This window comes from Rhinopithecus bieti, unplaced genomic scaffold (assembly GCF_001698545.2).
Source record: "Rhinopithecus bieti isolate Rb0 unplaced genomic scaffold, ASM169854v2 scaffold_23881, whole genome shotgun sequence".
NCBI lineage: Eukaryota > Metazoa > Chordata > Mammalia > Primates > Cercopithecidae > Rhinopithecus > Rhinopithecus bieti.
This window is the reverse complement of record NW_016811421.1, coordinates 1,141,431-1,158,695: the sequence shown is the minus strand read 5'-3', so window position 1 is coordinate 1,158,695 and position 17,265 is coordinate 1,141,431. Positions and strand designations below refer to the sequence as shown.

The following is a 17,265-nucleotide window of genomic DNA, read 5'->3' as shown; positions in this document are numbered from 1 at the left end:
AGGTGACCAAGACAAGTTTGTGGAATGACTGAGTGAATAAATCATTAACCAAATACCTTGGATCTCCTACTACATGATTTGCAAAAAAAAAAAAAAAAAAGTTTAATAGAAATTAAGATGGACCCAGTGAGCTAGAGTGTGTGACCCTGCTTGATAACGGCAGAGTGGTTCTGAGAAGCAGTCCCAGCCTAGGAACCCGGGGATCCGGCCTGCAGACCCACGGGCGGGGCCTGCGGGGAGCACAGGCGCTTTCGGGCTGAAGGCGGGGCCTCCCGGCCAGTGACCCCGCCCCGAGGCGCCTCCCGGGCGGGGAAGGGCGGGGCTCGCGGCGGGAAACTCCCCTTCCAAGGCGCGGCTGCGCGTCCCCGAGGCGTGGTGGTAGGGTCGTGGGCCCCAGCCCAGTGGTCCAGGTCACGGGCCGCGCCGCCGCGGCCGCCATCTTGCCCGCGTCCGGGCTCCTGCGGCGGGAGGGGCGGTGTCCCGGCCGGAAGCGGCTGTGCGGCGGCCGCGCTGCCACCTCAGGTCAGTGAGTTCGACCCGGCCCGCGTCTCGGCTCTCGGAAGCGCAGCGGCCGCAGCTAGGGGCCCGAGACAGCCTAGGTGAAAGCCTCGGGCGTCTCGGTGGGGAGCGCGTTCCGCGCTGTGGGGTAATCGCGCCGGGCGGCCAGCCGGTCGGGCCTCGGCGGGAGCCACCGGGGGCTGCGGGCGGCCGCGGGACCTGCGGGGACCTCCTCGGGGCGCAGAGGCCACGCTACAGCCTTCACCGCGGCAGGCTTGTGGGGAGCGGCGTCCCCGCCTTTCCCGGGAGGCTCAGCCAGGTGCTTGGAGCGGGAGAGTCGGATTCAGATTGCTGCTTTACCTGGAGTAGCAACGTGTCCTGTTGCCGTTGTACCCTCTTAAATACTGTACTTCTTAAACGGCCTATCTCCCTGTGAGCTCTGTTCTCTTCACATACGAGTAATGAAAATTCCATGAGAGGATGAATGAAACCTCACACATGTGGACTTTGCTGAATTGGTTAGCAAATGACTGCTTTTTCAGGCCTTTTGTATATTTTAAGGGAAATTTGGATATGTGCAGTGCATCTCCTCGAAGATGCTGATGGTGGAAATTTATTGAAACCGCTCTCGTAATTTGCCATGGTAAGAAAAGTAAAAGACAACATCAAAAAGCATGTGATTGGATACTTTGTACACTTAGTAGTATTGTAATGTGTTGGACTTCACTGTCCACTAGCCACATGGTATTGAGATGTGCTGTAAGTGTAAAATACACATCGGATTTCCCAGAGTTGGTGCCAAAAAAAATGTAAAATCCTCACTAATAATTTTGCATTGATTACATATTGAAAGGATAATGCTGTTGATATGTTGGTTAAATAAAATGTGTTTTAAATTTAATTCCACCTATTTTACTTTTAAATGTGACTCCTGGAAATTTTTAAATCATATGGCTCACACTGTATTTCTTTTGGACAGTGCTGTTACAGATATTCTGGTGAATAAACACAGAATGAGCATGGCTTCCCTTTGCTGATAAGTCACTGATGGGAAATGAGACTTGTTAAACTTGAAAGGTGAGGATATAAATACAAGCTATACTTATTGCAAACCGCACCCCTTCTACACCTGATTTTTTAATGTCTCCAACATCTGGAAAAAATATTAACTTTCAGGGCTGATTAAGGGAATGGTAGTGATACTAACATCTGTGTGATCTAAAGAGCTCATTTCAGTTGATGTCACAACTTAGTGAGATGGAAATAGGATAGATTTTATCTCGGGTAATGATTTTGGAGTATTACAAGATTTGTTAGGATTTGAACTGGGGAGTGGCTGTAGGATTTCTGACTCTATATTGTTTTCTTTACACCAGATTCTTGGTGATGTATGTTCATGAGCAAGGAACTGTTTATCCTGTGTATTAGATGATGAGAAAAAGTACACTTCTTAAAAGGGTGGACATAGATGCACCTCTCTATAGAGGGTTACTCTTATGATGTGCAACCTGTGCAGTCGCGCATAGTCCAGCATTTATAATGGCTAGCACTTATTTTAATGGCTAGTCTGCTATCACTGTCTTGACATTTTAAATAATTTTTAAATAAGGGGCCCTGCATTTTTATTTTGCACCACGCCTTACATATTGTGTAGCTGATCCTTTCTCTTTGCAGTAATCTAGGATGGAAGTTGAGAGACCCTGGACAAGCACCCAAACATCTGGTCTTCACTTTACTCTTATGTAAAGTGAGAAGAATTAGCTAGTCTTTTTCTCTCAAGTTTTGATTCTGTATGAATTGCTGTCATCAGATTTTGTGGATGGCAGTATAAATATTTTAGGTGCATAACAATGGAAGAAATGCTGATATTCTCCGTTGAGAGTCATGTGAATCAAAGTTCCAAAATTTACGGTACAACTCGTATTTTGTGTTTTTCTATGTGGCATCAAAATTGCTTACCATAGACCATTGATATAAAGAGTAGGGTTGTGGAATGAAGGCCTAGATAAAAGTGTGTTTATTTAAACATTGATTTTCAATGAGATGGGAAAATGGGGCAGATCTCATGATGTCTCCAATTAAGAGGTTTCGTTTGTTTGTGGGGGTATGAGTGTGAAACCTTACTTGGCAGTATCTGTTCCTTTTCTTTGCTGCCATTGCCCCTCTTCCTCCTCATTCTTAAATTTTTTAACTCTCTTTAAGGTTGGGCTTAATTTTATCACTACAGTGCTGGTTTTTCTTTAGACCAGAGACTTCATCTGCTCGTGTTTGCTGCTGTGTTCCCAGCTTTATGACAGTGCCTAGAACATAGAAGGTGCCCAATCGTTACAGAATAAATGAAATTATGATAGCAGACATTTAAATATTGGCTGGAGCCAGCCTCTCCTATGAAGGGTAGAAGTGGAAGCATGAGGAAATAGGTAAAACTTGGAGATACCAGTTGTGAGAAGTGTCAGAGGGATCATTCAGCACATGCATTTATTTAACAAATGTTTATTAAACTTCCTACTGAGTGTCTAGCACTGTACTGGGGACTAGAGGTACAGTGGAACAGAAAAAAATACTTCACCTGCTCTCATGGAGTGTATAATCCAGTAGAAGAGACAGAGATGGATGATTAAAGGGAAAGAATACTGTTTAATGACAGTGTATGTCTGAGTAACCTGACCTCGACTAGGGAGGGGATGGAAGGTGGTTGATGTCAAGGTTGAGCAGGTATTAACTTGGCCCAGAAGGCAGGGAACTATGCTTTAACCAGAGGAAACATCATTTGCAAAGGTATGGTGATGGGGGAGGAGGGTATACTCTAGGAATTGAAAAGGACAGTGTAAAAGGACAGCAAGAATGTTGTGCCACAAGGCCGATGCAGTAGGCAGAGACCAAAAGCATTTAGGGTTTTGTAGGTTAGGTTGAAGATTTGGAATGCTATACTAAGAGCAGCTGGAGACCATTAGAGGGTTTTAAGCAAGGAAGGACAGCCTGGTCAAGGTTGTGTTGTAGAAAGATTTTTACTCTGATATTCTATAAAGCAAAATTTCTGAAGGGCCCCGGGAAAGATGAATAAAAGAAAAACTACCAGCACCACACACCAGATATGTTGTATACCTTAAATACTGAAATCAGTTTTCAGAGGCTTGAGACTATTTTCAGTGTGGTAGCACTTGGAAGCCTGAATGAGGAGACAAGATGATAAATAATTGGGTAAATGGCGAAAGGCAAACCCAAAGTGGCAAGGAAATGAAGACACTGAGGGTGCTAGTAAGAATATAATTGAAATGATTGATCTTGGGCTTGAGAAATGCTAAAGAAGGAAATAAAATCAGTATAAGAATTTCTAAATCAGCAGTCCCCAACCTTTTTTGGCACCAGGGACCAGTTTCATGGAAGACAGTTTTCTCACAGACGAGGGATGGGGGTGGTTTCAGGATGATTCAAGCGCATTACATTTATTGGGCACTTTATTTCTATTTACATTGCACTATATAATGAAATAATTATACAACTCACCATAATGTAGAATCAGTGGGAGCCCTGAGCTTGTTTTCCTGCAACTAGATGGTCCCATATGGGTGTGATAGGAGACAGTGACAGATCATCAGACATTAGATTCTCACAAGGAATGCACAACTTAGATCCCTGTCATGTGCAGTTCACAATAGGGTTTGCACTGCTGTGAGAAACTAATGCTGCTATTGATCTGACAGGAGGCGGAGCTCAGGCGGCAGTGTGTGAGATGAGTGGCTCTAAATAACAGATGAAGCTTCGCTCCCTTGCCTGCTGCTCACCTCCTGCTGTATGGCCTGGTTCCTAACAGGCCAGGGACCAGAACTGGTCTGCGGCCCTGGGAGCTGGGGACCCGTGGTCTAAATAATATGAGTCTATTTTAGACTGGTAATTCCTAACTGAAACTTTTGCAAGATCAAAAAGAAAAGCAATTATGTTTGAGTTGAACTATTTAGTATATCTTTATTAGGAGTCTATGCCAGGCTGTATATATGGCACTAAGGATAGAGAGGTAAGTGAACCATAGCTTTACCCTGTGAGAACTGACAACATAGTTGTACAGATACCAGTTGCAATGAAGATTTTAAGTATGTTTATTCATTTTGAATCTAAACTATTACCTTTTACCAACCTTAGAAACAGGCATTTAAATTTTTGTAGCCAACCTTAATTATTGAAACACCATTTTAAATTATAGCTATATTTAGTTTGTGTGCTTCTACTGCTAGAATATTTATTTTTTTGCAAAAATTGTACTTTAACACTTATTCAAAGTTTGTAGAACCGAAAACTGAAAGAGCTCTAATGATCACTTAATTCACTTTCTCAAGAGTGTGGTATGTGTGTACCACTGGTCATAAACAGGATACTTTGTAGATAAAACACAAGCATTTTTAATAGTTATGTATTTCAGTGTAGCATACCATGATTCATGGACCTTATGAAGAGATTAAAGTCAATTTTCAGATTTTAAAAATGAGTCAGTTTAAAGAAAAATATTAATGGTACAGGTGTTACATGACTGGAGTTTGGGAAATAGTAATCTAAACCAACTCCTGCATTGTGTAGATGAGAAAACAAAGGGGTTCCCCCCACACAATGACTTTTCTGAGGCATATAACTAATATATGGCAGAGCCAGGACTGGAACTCAGGTTTGTTCAGTACATTCCAGTGTTTATTCTGCTATACAAGGCTGATGCTTATTACTGAAAGTTGAAGAAACCTCTGTCTTAGTATGGCATTGTACTTTAAATCTCCATTGTTCATTATGGTGGCCACAAATTTTAACTAAAATTTGTTAAAATTAAGGTTTAAAATTTGAACTAGTCATATTTCTAATGCTCAGTAGCTACATGTGGCTAGTGGCTACCATATTGGACAGCATGAACATGGAACATTTCTGTCATTGCAGAAGGTTTTATTGGGCAGTGCTGCTTTAAACTATTGCTTGGGAATGTGATTCATAATGCTTTTAAGTTTCCCCCCTTCAAAGGGATAATACTTATTAATTTGCTTACACACTGAAGTCGTTATAACCCTGAAGTTAAGCTGAAGGTACTAGTAACAGTGCAATTAAGATAATTGATCTTGGGAAATATACCCAGGATGGGATTCTCAGATTCCTACCAGCTCTTTTTATTGGAAGTGGTTGTTATTTCTCCTTTTTTTTCAATAAATATTTTCTTGAATTCCTAGCAGATAGAAGAAATACAAATATATTGAAAAAGAGGGTTCTTGAATAAAGAATTGTCTGACTTTCTGAATAGTTGATTCAACGTGAGAATTATATTTTGTTGATATTTTAAAACTTTTTATTTTTAAACATTTTCAGTGAATGGACCTGAGTGGACCCTTTGAGCACATCAGTAAACATGAGCGGTACCAAACCTGATATTTTGTGGGCACCACACCAGGTTGATAGATTTGTTGTGTGTGACTCAGAACTAAGTCTTTATCATGTGGAATCTACTGTGAATTCAGAACTCAAAGCTGGATCTTTACGTTTATCTGAAGACTCTGCAGCTACATTACTGTCAATAAATTCAGATACACCCTATATGAAATGTGTTGCCTGGTATCTCAATTATGATCCTGAATGTCTGCTGGCAGTTGGACAAGCAAATGGTCGAGTTGTACTTACAAGTCTTGGTCAAGATCATAACTCAAAGTTCAAAGATTTGATAGGAAAAGAGTTTGTTCCAAAACATGCACGACAATGTAATACCCTTGCCTGGAATCCACTGGATAGTAACTGGCTAGCTGCTGGTTTAGATAAGCACAGAGCTGACTTTTCAGTGCTAATATGGGATATCTGCAGCAAATATACTCCTGATATAGTTCCCATGGAAAAAGTGAAACTTTCAGCAGGTGAAACTGAAACAACATTATTAGTAACAAAACCACTTTATGAGTTAGGACAGAATGACGCTTGTCTCTCTCTTTGTTGGCTTCCACGAGACCAGAAACTTCTCCTTGCTGGTATGCATCGTAACCTAGCTATATTTGATCTTCGGAATACAAGCCAAAAGATGTTTGTAAATACAAAAGCTGTTCAGGGTGTGACGGTAGACCCATATTTCCACGATCGTGTTGCTTCCTTCTATGAAGGTCAGGTTGCAATATGGGATCTTAGAAAATTTGAGAAGCCAGTTTTGACACTGACTGAGCAACCAAAACCCTTAACAAAAGTAGCATGGTGTCCAACTAGGACTGGTCTACTTGCCACTTTAACAAGGGATAGTAATATTATTAGATTGTATGATATGCAGCATACACCCACTCCCATTGGGGATGAAACTGAACCCACAATAATTGAAAGAAGTGTGCAGCCTTGTGACAATTACATTGCTTCCTTTGCATGGCATCCAACAAGTCAAAATCGAATGATAGTTGTAACTCCCAACCGAACAATGTCTGACTTCACTGTTTTTGAAAGGATATCTCTTGCCTGGAGCCCAATTACATCTTTAATGTGGGCTTGTGGTCGTCATTTATATGAATGTACAGAAGAAGAAAATGATAATTCTTTAGAAAAAGATATAGCAACGAAGATGCGCCTTCGGGCTTTATCGAGGTATGGACTTGATACAGAGCAGGTGTGGAGGAACCACATTTTAGCTGGAAATGAAGATCCACAGCTCAAGTCACTCTGGTACACTCTGCACTATATCCTTTGCGTTGTGAATTTTGTGAGATGAATCAAGTAGAAATGTTCTTGAAGTTTGCTGAAAAGTCAGTCTATAAATATGCTGAATGTTTTATATACAAATTCAAGTTACATAATGTTAACATTATAAAGTAAAATTGTTCTAAACTTTTGAACTCGAAATACTGCTTTGTAGATTGTGTAGGAGGAAGAACAGTGTATCTCTGCAATAGGGTCGAACCACCTTATTTACACTGATACTTATGAATTGGCTCCAAATCAAAATAAATTTAGCTTTGAAATATTTTGTTATGCATGACTAGTATTTCCTATGCATTTAAATACTTATGAAGCAATACACAGAAGATATGGATCAGAAATCTCCAGGCAACAAAGGATCGTTGGTTTATGCAGGAATTAAATCAATTGTAAAGTCATCGTTGGGTAAGAAAATTCTATTTCATTTCTCCAATATGTTTATAACTTTTGTACTTTTATTTTGCCCTCTATATCATTTGGCAGAAATTAGTTATTTCAGGATCATGTACATAAATATTTTGTTGTTTTCTGATTAGATATTTCAGTGTATTGTTGAGTTAAATGCATACTTGTATTTGTATCCAAAACCCTTTTTGCAGGAAATCTTAATTCTCGAAAGTGATGTTGGCTTTCTTAGATCTATTCACGCGTTTATTCAATGTTATTTTTTTGAAAACCCACTTTGAGAGGTTTTACGCTAGACAGTTGATAGGTTACTGATTGTTAGTTCAGGTTTTATCACAACATTTTGCTTCGTAAAAAATAAATTAAAAGATCTCTAATTGAAGGAGACCCCTTTTCATTTTGCTCCCCAGATACTTTCATTGAGCCATCTAACAGCAAGGAGTATGATATGAAATACGACCTAACCTGAAGGAATTATACCTGAAATAGTCCTTGGTGAATTAGTGAATGAATTAATTAGTGTGTGAGTTAATGTAGGATTGAAATTGGTATGGTAAACTATTAAAGAATAACGTAAAAGTGGCAAAAACCAAACTTTCTTTTTTTTTTCTGACTGCTTTAAACAGTTGTTCCTATTCTTTTACTGGAATTGAATAATGGGTTATATTAGAATTGCAGGTTGACTATACATTTTCCAAAATGGCTTGGGGACCAGAAGTGTTTCAGATATTTTCAGATTTTGAAATATTTGCATTATATACTTAGATATTGACCATCCCTATTCTGAAATCCAAAATGCTCCGATGAACATTTCCTGTGAATATCATCTCAGCACTCAGAACGTTTCAGATTTTGAAGGCTTTTGGATTTCAGTTTTCACATTTGGGACGCTCAACCTGTATCTCTGTGACCTAGGATTCGTTCTCTAGCTTTTGCTAAGTCAAATCTGGGCCCAAGTCAAGCTGTTAGAAAAGTAGTTAACATTATTTAGTCAAAGAGCAGTAATAGAAGTAGTAAATCCAATTTTATTTTTTACAGAACTTGTATCAATACCATACAAACAAAATACAAAATAATAAAATGTTTTAGAGTAGGTTAAGTGTTTTAATTAAACTGTTACATTATAGTGCTTTTTTTAAGGTCTTTCAAATTACTTTGGTTCACTTTACTGAAAGATGCAGTAAACTACTTACTGATCAGTTTGATTTTATTGTTTTTGTATTAGCCCTCCACCCAAAAAAGTAACCTTTATTATAAATAGTAAAATGAATAAGTTTGGTTAGAAGCTGCTGTTTTTATTAACGTAGGTAAATGGGCACACATACTGTTTTACCCCCGCAAATGAACCTGGTACCATGGTTCATGATTTTAGAGCCATTGCCTATTGCTACAAAGAATTAAACACCACGTTTATAGAATTTATAGTGTGTTAGCTGTATAGTAGATTAGGCCACACTGCACTCAATTATTTAGAGGTTGGTTATTGTGTTTTTTGTATTTTGATATATTTTAAGGAAAAGCCAACCTCTGAAGAAAAGCCAAAGGGGAAAATGTAATATGTTTACGTTTCTGGTGCACTAGAGACAAACTGAGTATCCCACCCCTGTGTCAAAATAGTCTTTATCCAGACTAAAGAAAGACTACTGTTGGAAAGATTTCCTCATTCATCATTCTCTCATTGCTAGGTTTTCAGCTTTTTGTTTTGTTTGGTATAGATATTTTTGTTTTTACTACCCAAAGGCGAAAAGTAAAGAAATAGTGTCAAATATGCCACTCTTAGATTTCAATCTTCTGTTTTATTTGGTCATACCTTTTCCTCTAATTGTCTCTCTAATAATTCAGCACACAGTAAGTCAACACATTGAGCCATCTTGTCCACAGTAACCTAATATACAAGTTTATTAGAGCGCACAGCTAAATTTTGATTTTGGTAACAAATAGTATATATATAAGTGCTTGCTATGAATTAGTTGCTTTTCCCATGTTACTTTAATTTTTACAACTACAATATGAAGTAAGCTCATTCATTCAGCAAGTATTTATTACATGCTTACTATATGCCAGAAGTTATCCTAGGAACTAGAGACATAACTGTCAAGAAGATACATAAATCTCTTCCCTCATGGAGAATGAGCATGATCAATGTCATCCCTGCTCTTGGGGAATTTACATTCTAGTTTAGAATACAGACAAGTAAACTGGCAGTTATAACATAGGGATGAACAGTTAATTATAGGAAGGACTCCTAATCTGGTTGTAGGGATTAGAGGTTTCTCAGAGGAGGTACAGTCAAAGACAAGGTCCAGACAGGGAGCAGCATGTGCAGTGGACCCAGAGGGTAGAGAGCATAGCACATTATTATGGCTGGAACAGAGCATGAGAGAGGAATGAGGAACGAATGGAGGCTAGAAAGGTAAGCAATGGGCTAACTCAAGAAGGACTTAGAAATCATGTTAAGAATTTAGGGAGATTCATCTTGTAAGACAGGGAAACAGATGGATTTATGACAGATTTGTGTTTTTAAAGGATCAAGATTGATAGTAGGGATATCAGATAGAAGCCTGCTGCAAGGAGGCAAGACGTGATGGTATCCTTACCAAGGTTAGTAGCCGAGGTGCTAGAGAAATGTGGATACATTAGAGAATAGGACAAAATTTAATGATTAATTAGATAAAGGGGTGGAGAAGATGGAAAAGTCAAAGATAGCACACATATATTTAGTTTGGGAAACTAGTTAAGTATGTTAATTAGGAACACACAGGAAGAGTATTGGTTTATTTTGGAGCAAGTTGAAATCAAGATGCTTAGGTAGAGATGTCCACTGGGCAATAGGATATGAGTTCAAAGCGCAGGGGAGGAATATAATGTATGTTAGAAATAAATTATATCTGGTAAAGTAGATGGAATTGTTTGGAGTAAGAAAGAGGTGGCTTAAGGAGACTGAGGAGGATTGTTGAGAGTTGGAGGAGAAAGATCTATATGGCAAAAAGCGCAATCACTTTTGCACCAACCTAATATATATTCATGTGGACGAGGGAAGAGAGGTCAGTTGTCCACTGCTTCATGCTTCAGATCCAGCCAAATAAGAACTAAAAAGGACTCACTGAATTTAGGACTAGGAGAAGGTCTTTCACGGGCGGTATGGATAGCAAATTGCAGTTAGATTAGAAATTCGGAGTGGGTTGAGGAAATGAAGTCATCAATTATAAATACTTTTTTCAAGGAATTTGACTATGTAAAGAAGGACAAAAAGATATTCAGTAGGAGGAGACAAATCTGGAGCCGGGAGCTTTGTGTTGCTTTATTTTTGTTTTCAACATGGGATTAATTTAAGCATGTTTAAATGCTAATTGGAGGAAGCCCATAGAAAGAGGTTAAAGATGCAGAGAGAAGGGAATGAAGCAAAGTTCCTAGAAATGGGAGGGAATGGGATCCAGAGCACAGTTTCTTTAGATACAAGGGTGCACACCTCCACATTTGCCAGAGGAAAGGGGAAAAGGATGCCGTATGCAGGATGTTTAAGGTTCAATAACTAGAGGCTGAGGGATTTCCCATTTTATGGCTCCTGCTGAGAAGGAGCAGGGAGGTTGTAGGAAGAGGATATGGAGAAGAGGAGAGAGAGCTGTCTTGAGAAACATGGGAGGATTACTGGCTAACATTGTTTTACCAGAAGGTAGAATAAAGGACAGTAGGGCGAGATAATTAAATATATTGGCAAGAGAGTGATTCACTTGACCCTTGGGATCTTATTTGGATAGAGATGAAAATGAATAGAGGATAAGACTGATAAGTAAAAATAATGGTGGTGAAGATACTGTGAGGTTGTGAAGAATATAAGGAAGTGAGATTTTTGGCAGGCTACGTGGTTGTGGTTAGAAAGTAGGTCTTTCGGAGGAGGACAGTTTCGAGTGTGGCTGTGAAAGGAGTAGCTTAAGTCTTAGAGGTGTAGACCACTGGAGATAAGGAAGCAAAGGAACTGAGAGGCTAGTTTATTGAATGGGCTAAGTGTTGAAATCAACCAGGATGAGAAGAATGCATGCTCTGAGGGAATCTCTTCTACAGACCTGTATAGCAAGTTCACAGTGTTATTAGTAGGTATAATTCCTTCCTTTTAAGATGGCAGAAAGTTGTATAAAAAATATTGGCCTGCTTTTCATCTGTCATGAAAAGAATATTTTTTATGCTTAAAGAATAAACTCTGCAGTTCCAGCTACTCAGGAGGCTGAGGTAGGAGGATTGCTTGAGCCCAGGAGTTTGAAACCAGTCTGGGCTACATAGAGACCCTGTCTATCTTTTTTTGTAAAAAAAACAAAAACAAAAGCGAAACTTAATCTAGAGAACTGAGAATTTGTCTATGCAAAATGACTACAAGGGGCAAAATAGCTAGGATTTCTTATAAACTGGATAATTGTATTGCTTGGTTATTACATAGATATTAAAATGAAACAGTAGCTACAGAGAGCATAGTGTTTACTGATTTGAAAGAAATGTTAAATCCTAATTTTTTTTCTTTTTTTTTTTGGAGACAGAGTCTCTGTCACCCAGGCTGGAGTGCAGTGGCACAATCTCAGCTCACTGCAACTTCCACCTCCTGGGTTCGAGTGATTATCGTGCCTCAGCCTCCTGAGTAGCTGGGATTACAGGTGCATGCCATTACACCTGGCTAATTTTTGTATTTTTTGTAGAGACAGGGTTTTGCCACATTGGCCAGGCTGGTCTCAAACTCCTAACCTCAAGTGATCTGCCTGCCTCAGGCTCCCAAAGTGCTGGGATTACAGGCGTGAGCAATCGTGCCTGGCCAAAATCCTGATTTTTAATGTTTAAATAAACTTGTTTTCCTTGCAGCCATCAATAAAATGTTTTCTATTATTTATATATAGGACAGTCTCAAATTTAGGAAATACAATTTCGTTATTTTAGTGTTACATGCATAAATATATTTTACTTTGTTTTCAGAGATATATTAAAAATGTATGTATATGTTAAACTCGTAAGTCAAAACCCATGCTGACATCATATTGCTTATATGATAATTCTAATAATCAACTGTAGCATAGTTATCAATAAAAAGGTCTCTAAGCAGAAAAAAAAATGATACAATAACTGTGTTCTTAACATGCGGGATATATTAATATTTCCACCTCCTAGCAGTGACCTCTTTGAATTCATATTCAGTCATCCACTGCATAATGACGTTTCTGTTAACAATCAACTGCATATATGATGGTGGCCCCAAAAGATTTAATACTGTATTTTAACTTTACCTTTTCTGTGTTTAGGTACTCAAATACTTACCATTGTGTTACAGTTGCCTGCAGTATTCAGTACAGTAATTTGCTGTAAAGCAGAGGCATCCAATCTTGTCCTCCGTGGGCCACATTGGAAGAATTGTCTTGGGCCACACGTAAAATACACTAACAATAGCTGATGAGCTAAAAAATAAAGTTTTTTAAAAAATCCCCCCAAAATCCCGTAATGTTTTAAGAAAGTTTACAAATTTGTGTTGGGTCACATTCAAAGCTGTCCTGTACTGTGAGTTAGACAAGTTTACTTTATAGCCTACGAGCAGTAGGCCCGTGTAGCCCAGGTGTGTAGTAGGCTATACCATCTAGGTTTGTGTAAGTACACTGTGATGTTCACACAACAACGAAATTGCCTAACAATGCATTTCTCAGAAGGTATCCCTACTGTTAATCAACTTGTGACTGTATTGTTCTCTATTCTGTTCCATGACATGATTTCTATAAAATAAAAACTCTTAAGAAATTAGAATATTATATTAAGCTGTAGGTAATCATTTGAAAATAAATTGCTGATTTTGTTCACCCGTTTTAAAATTGTGTTATCACTAAATACCAGCTTTAAGTCCAAAATTTATAGGAGAGATACGAAAATAAACACCTTATAATACATCTCAGCCTCCACCTGAAGTTAAATGACTGCATTCTGCCCTGACAATTTAAATTTGTTATTCAGAATGAATGTTTTAATTTTTTTAATGTGTTTTAGTAACTTTATCATTAATCGTTAGAAGTTTTCACATTATAGTTCTTAAAAATCCACTTTCATAAGCTAAAAGTGATTTTGTCCTTAGGCTGACTCCCCTCATGGTTGCAAATAAAGTAGCATGCTGCTTCTTTTTAGTGGGTAGGAAGTGCTGTTAAAGTAAGAGAACTTTGTGAAAGTTTCCTCTTAACTCTTTGACCTGAATTGGCAATAGTTTCCAGTAGTCAGGTTAAAATAAAGTAACTTCAAGTGGAATTATTTAATTATTTTTTGAATTTCCAAAATTTTACAAAGAACACATCTTGAAACTTTTTCATAAAGCAGTCGGATATAATATAAAATGTATACTAACATGCATAATACTTTAGACTTACCACAGCCTAAAATCAGATAATCACACAGGGTTTTTAAAAGTATGAATTAGGTATAAAAGAGTTTAGACCTTTGACTATACACTGTTTTACCTTTTTTTTTTTTTTTAAAGAGACAGAGTCTCACTCTGTCACCTAGGCTGGTGTGATCTTGGCTCACTGCAACCTCGGCCTCCCAGGTTCAAGCGATTCTCCTGCCACAGCCTCCCAAGTAGCTGGGACTACAGGTGCATACCCCCACACCCGGCTAATTTTTGTATTTATAGTAGAGACCAGGTTTCTCCATGTTGGCCAGGCTGGTCTCGAACTCCCGACCTCAAGTGATCTGCCTGCCTCAACTTCCCAAAGTGCTGGGATTACAGGCATGAGCCACGGCACCCAGCCTAAAATTTTTCTTAAAAAATCATTTAGTCTGAATACTTGGAAAGAGTAAAAATAGGCCAGGCACGGTGGCTCATGCCTGTAATCCCAGCACTTTGGGAGGCCAAGGCGGGCGGATCACCTGAGGTTGGGAGTTTGAGACCAGCCTGGATAACATGGTGAAACCCAGTCTCTACTAAAAATACAAAAATTAGCAGGGTGTGGTGGTGTGCACCTGTAGTCCCAGCTACTCAGGAGGCTGAGGCAGGAGAATCACTTGAACCTGGGAGGCAGAGGTTGCAGTGAGCTGAGATCGCACCATTGCACTTCAGCCTGAGTGACGAGCAAGACTCCGTGTCAAAAAAAAGAAAAATTTATATATGTAATTTAACTGGCAAATGACAAGTTTTAATATTTTCTTATTTTGCTGGTGTTTATTTATACCTTTAAATTCTTGACCAGAATGACTATAGTTAAATTAACTTTGGATAGTGTATTTTCATTCATTTACTATCTCATCATTTCCATGGGTCAGTAGTCTGGGCACACCTTAGCTGGGTTCTCTGTTCAGAGTCTCAGAAAGGCTAAGCAGAAGGTATCAGCCAAATTGTATTTCTTTCTAGAAGTCAGAGTGCTCTTCCAAGTTCATGGAGTTGTTGTTGGCAGAATTCAGTTCCTTGCATCTATAGGACTGAGGTAACCATTCTCTTGCTGGCTAATGGCCAGGGGCTGCTCTCCGCTCCTTAGAGGCTATTTGCAGTTCCTTGCCACGTGGCCTTCTCACAGACCCTCTCACAGCATAGCAGCTTTTACCTCTTCAATACCAGCAGATCTGTCTCCTGCTGCTTCTCTCTTACCTCTAGACTGTCTTTCAAAGGACTTACTTGATTAATCAGGTCAGGCCCACACAGGATAATCTACCCTTGATTCACTCAGTGAACTAAGTAAGGGCCTTAATTGTATCTGCAAAATGCTTTCACCTCTGCTATATTCTGTTATCTGGAGACAAGTTACAGATTCTGCCTGTATGCAAGGGGAGGGGTTTGTTTACACAAGAGTGTGGTTGGGTTGCGGGGGTGGGGGGGGGGGGGGCAAGAATGCTGTCCTTCTTAACAGTTCTGCCTACAACCAACAAGTTTAATGAGGAAATCTAGCAACTATCTGTTTGTTGTTGATCTAGTTGTTTACAAATGTATAATTACAGTATTAGATGTAAATATATAAATAATTACTGTAAATTAAAAATGTAAATTACTACAAAAAAATAAAATGTTGGTAATGTTGGACATTCATGTTGCCTAATTCATAATTTAGTTTATTCTGAAAATCCTTTTTGTTAAAAAACATAATTATGTAATGACAATTTTGGTGATAAAACTTTCTAGAACATTTAAGAATTTGTTATCGTTTTTAAGTGTCATCTTTATTCATTTTGGCTTTATTTGGTACTAAGTATCATCCTAAGTGAAATTACCTTGTCATTAGGATCAACTGCCTTGATTGCAGTGTAAATAATGCTATAAGAAGGCAAGGGTTTGTTCTGAAAAAAGAATGATAAATGAAGTTTTCTGATTTAGTAAGGGGAAAAATAGTCTTCAAGTTAGTCCCATTGTGTTTTAAAGTTATGACTTACCTTAAACTTTCAAAGTACTTTGAAGTCTGTAATCTTGTTTTTTAATGTACAGAGAGAGAAGGAAGAAAGCAAGAGCACTTTTACTGGATTTCAGACAGTAGGGATACCTTGTGAATAAAACAGACAAGACACCTGCCCTTTTGGAGCTTATGTGCTAGTGGGAGAAGAGATTAAGACTGAAAACTAAATTAATAACTACATGGGAGCACATGTTAAGTGCTAAAGGAAATAGAGGAAACAATGGGTGGTGAGTTAGATAATAACAGGTATATCTATGTCAGATTAGGTGGCCAGGCAGCTTTCTCTGAGGCAGTAACTCAGTTTAGTCCATCTGAGCATTTGCTCTTATTTCAGTAGTTCTTTGGTAACTCAAGGAGCTACTGTACTTAGAAACATGCAAAATATGTTTTATTTGTGGCATATTTCATATTTACACTATCGTAAAATTATAGCTGAGAAGTTAAATATTCTAAATGTGTCAACATAGTTCTCTGTAAAACTGACTTATTTTCCAAATATATTTTGAAATAAAACAATATAAAAATGTTTTCTGTTTTTAGGAATGGTGGAAAGCAGCAGACATAATTGGAGTGGATTGGATAAGCAAAGTGATATTCAAAATTTAAATGAAGAGAGAATCTTAGCTTTACAGCTTTGTGGGTGGATAAAGAAAGGAATGGATGTAGACGTGGGGCCATTTTTGAACTCCCTTGTACAAGAAGGGGAATGGGAGAGAGCTGCTGCTGTGGCATTGTTCAACTTGGATATTCGCCGAGCAATCCAAATCCTGAATGAAGGGGCGTCTTCCGAAAAAGGTATTAGTTTATAAACTGAAATATTAGTTATAATCTAAGATGTTAGCAGTTCATAGACTCTTTTCTTTAAGAAAAGAGGCTAATAATTTTCAAATATCTAATCACTTAAAATTTTCATTTAATTTTTGTTGGAAGAGAAAATTAGCACAGTAGTATATCTATAACAGTAAATACTTAACTCATCTCTCATGCCTTGGTTTAGGTCTGTAAAAACAAAGATGTGTCTTAAATGTCAGTATAATATTATAAGGAGCACTCAAGTGTGTCCATTTTCAATGTTTTCTCTTTTAAAGATAGTTCAGTTACATTTTTAAAAATATATCTTCTTAAAGATTAGGACTTCTTTAGCCTACAAGTATTTTTATGATCCATATTAGAGTGTGTTTTAGTTTATACTTTCTTTTGGATGGTTATTGTTTGACCTTTAAGAAACTCTGAATGACACTTTTATTTAGGCTAATGCAAATTCTTTTTTTTTTTTTTTTTT

At 38.3% G+C, this 17,265-nt stretch overlaps 1 protein-coding gene across 4 annotated transcripts in view; it reads left to right on the top strand.

The window, feature by feature from the left end:
- The first annotated feature begins 330 nt into the window (after positions 1 to 330).
- Positions 331 to 17,265, top strand: part of MIOS (meiosis regulator for oocyte development) — a 37,549-nt gene continuing 20,614 nt past the window's right edge. For 2 of the 4 annotated variants that reach the window (XM_017893893.1, XM_017893896.1), the window contains exons 1-5: positions 331 to 522; positions 1,478 to 1,575; positions 5,836 to 7,169; positions 7,495 to 7,593; positions 16,524 to 16,778. In XM_017893893.1, coding sequence (XP_017749382.1) covers positions 5,876 to 7,169; positions 7,495 to 7,593; positions 16,524 to 16,778 — 1,648 coding nt within the window. In that variant the 5' untranslated portion in view covers positions 331 to 522; positions 1,478 to 1,575; positions 5,836 to 5,875. The other 2 variants (XM_017893894.1, XM_017893895.1) reach the window with 2 other exon arrangements.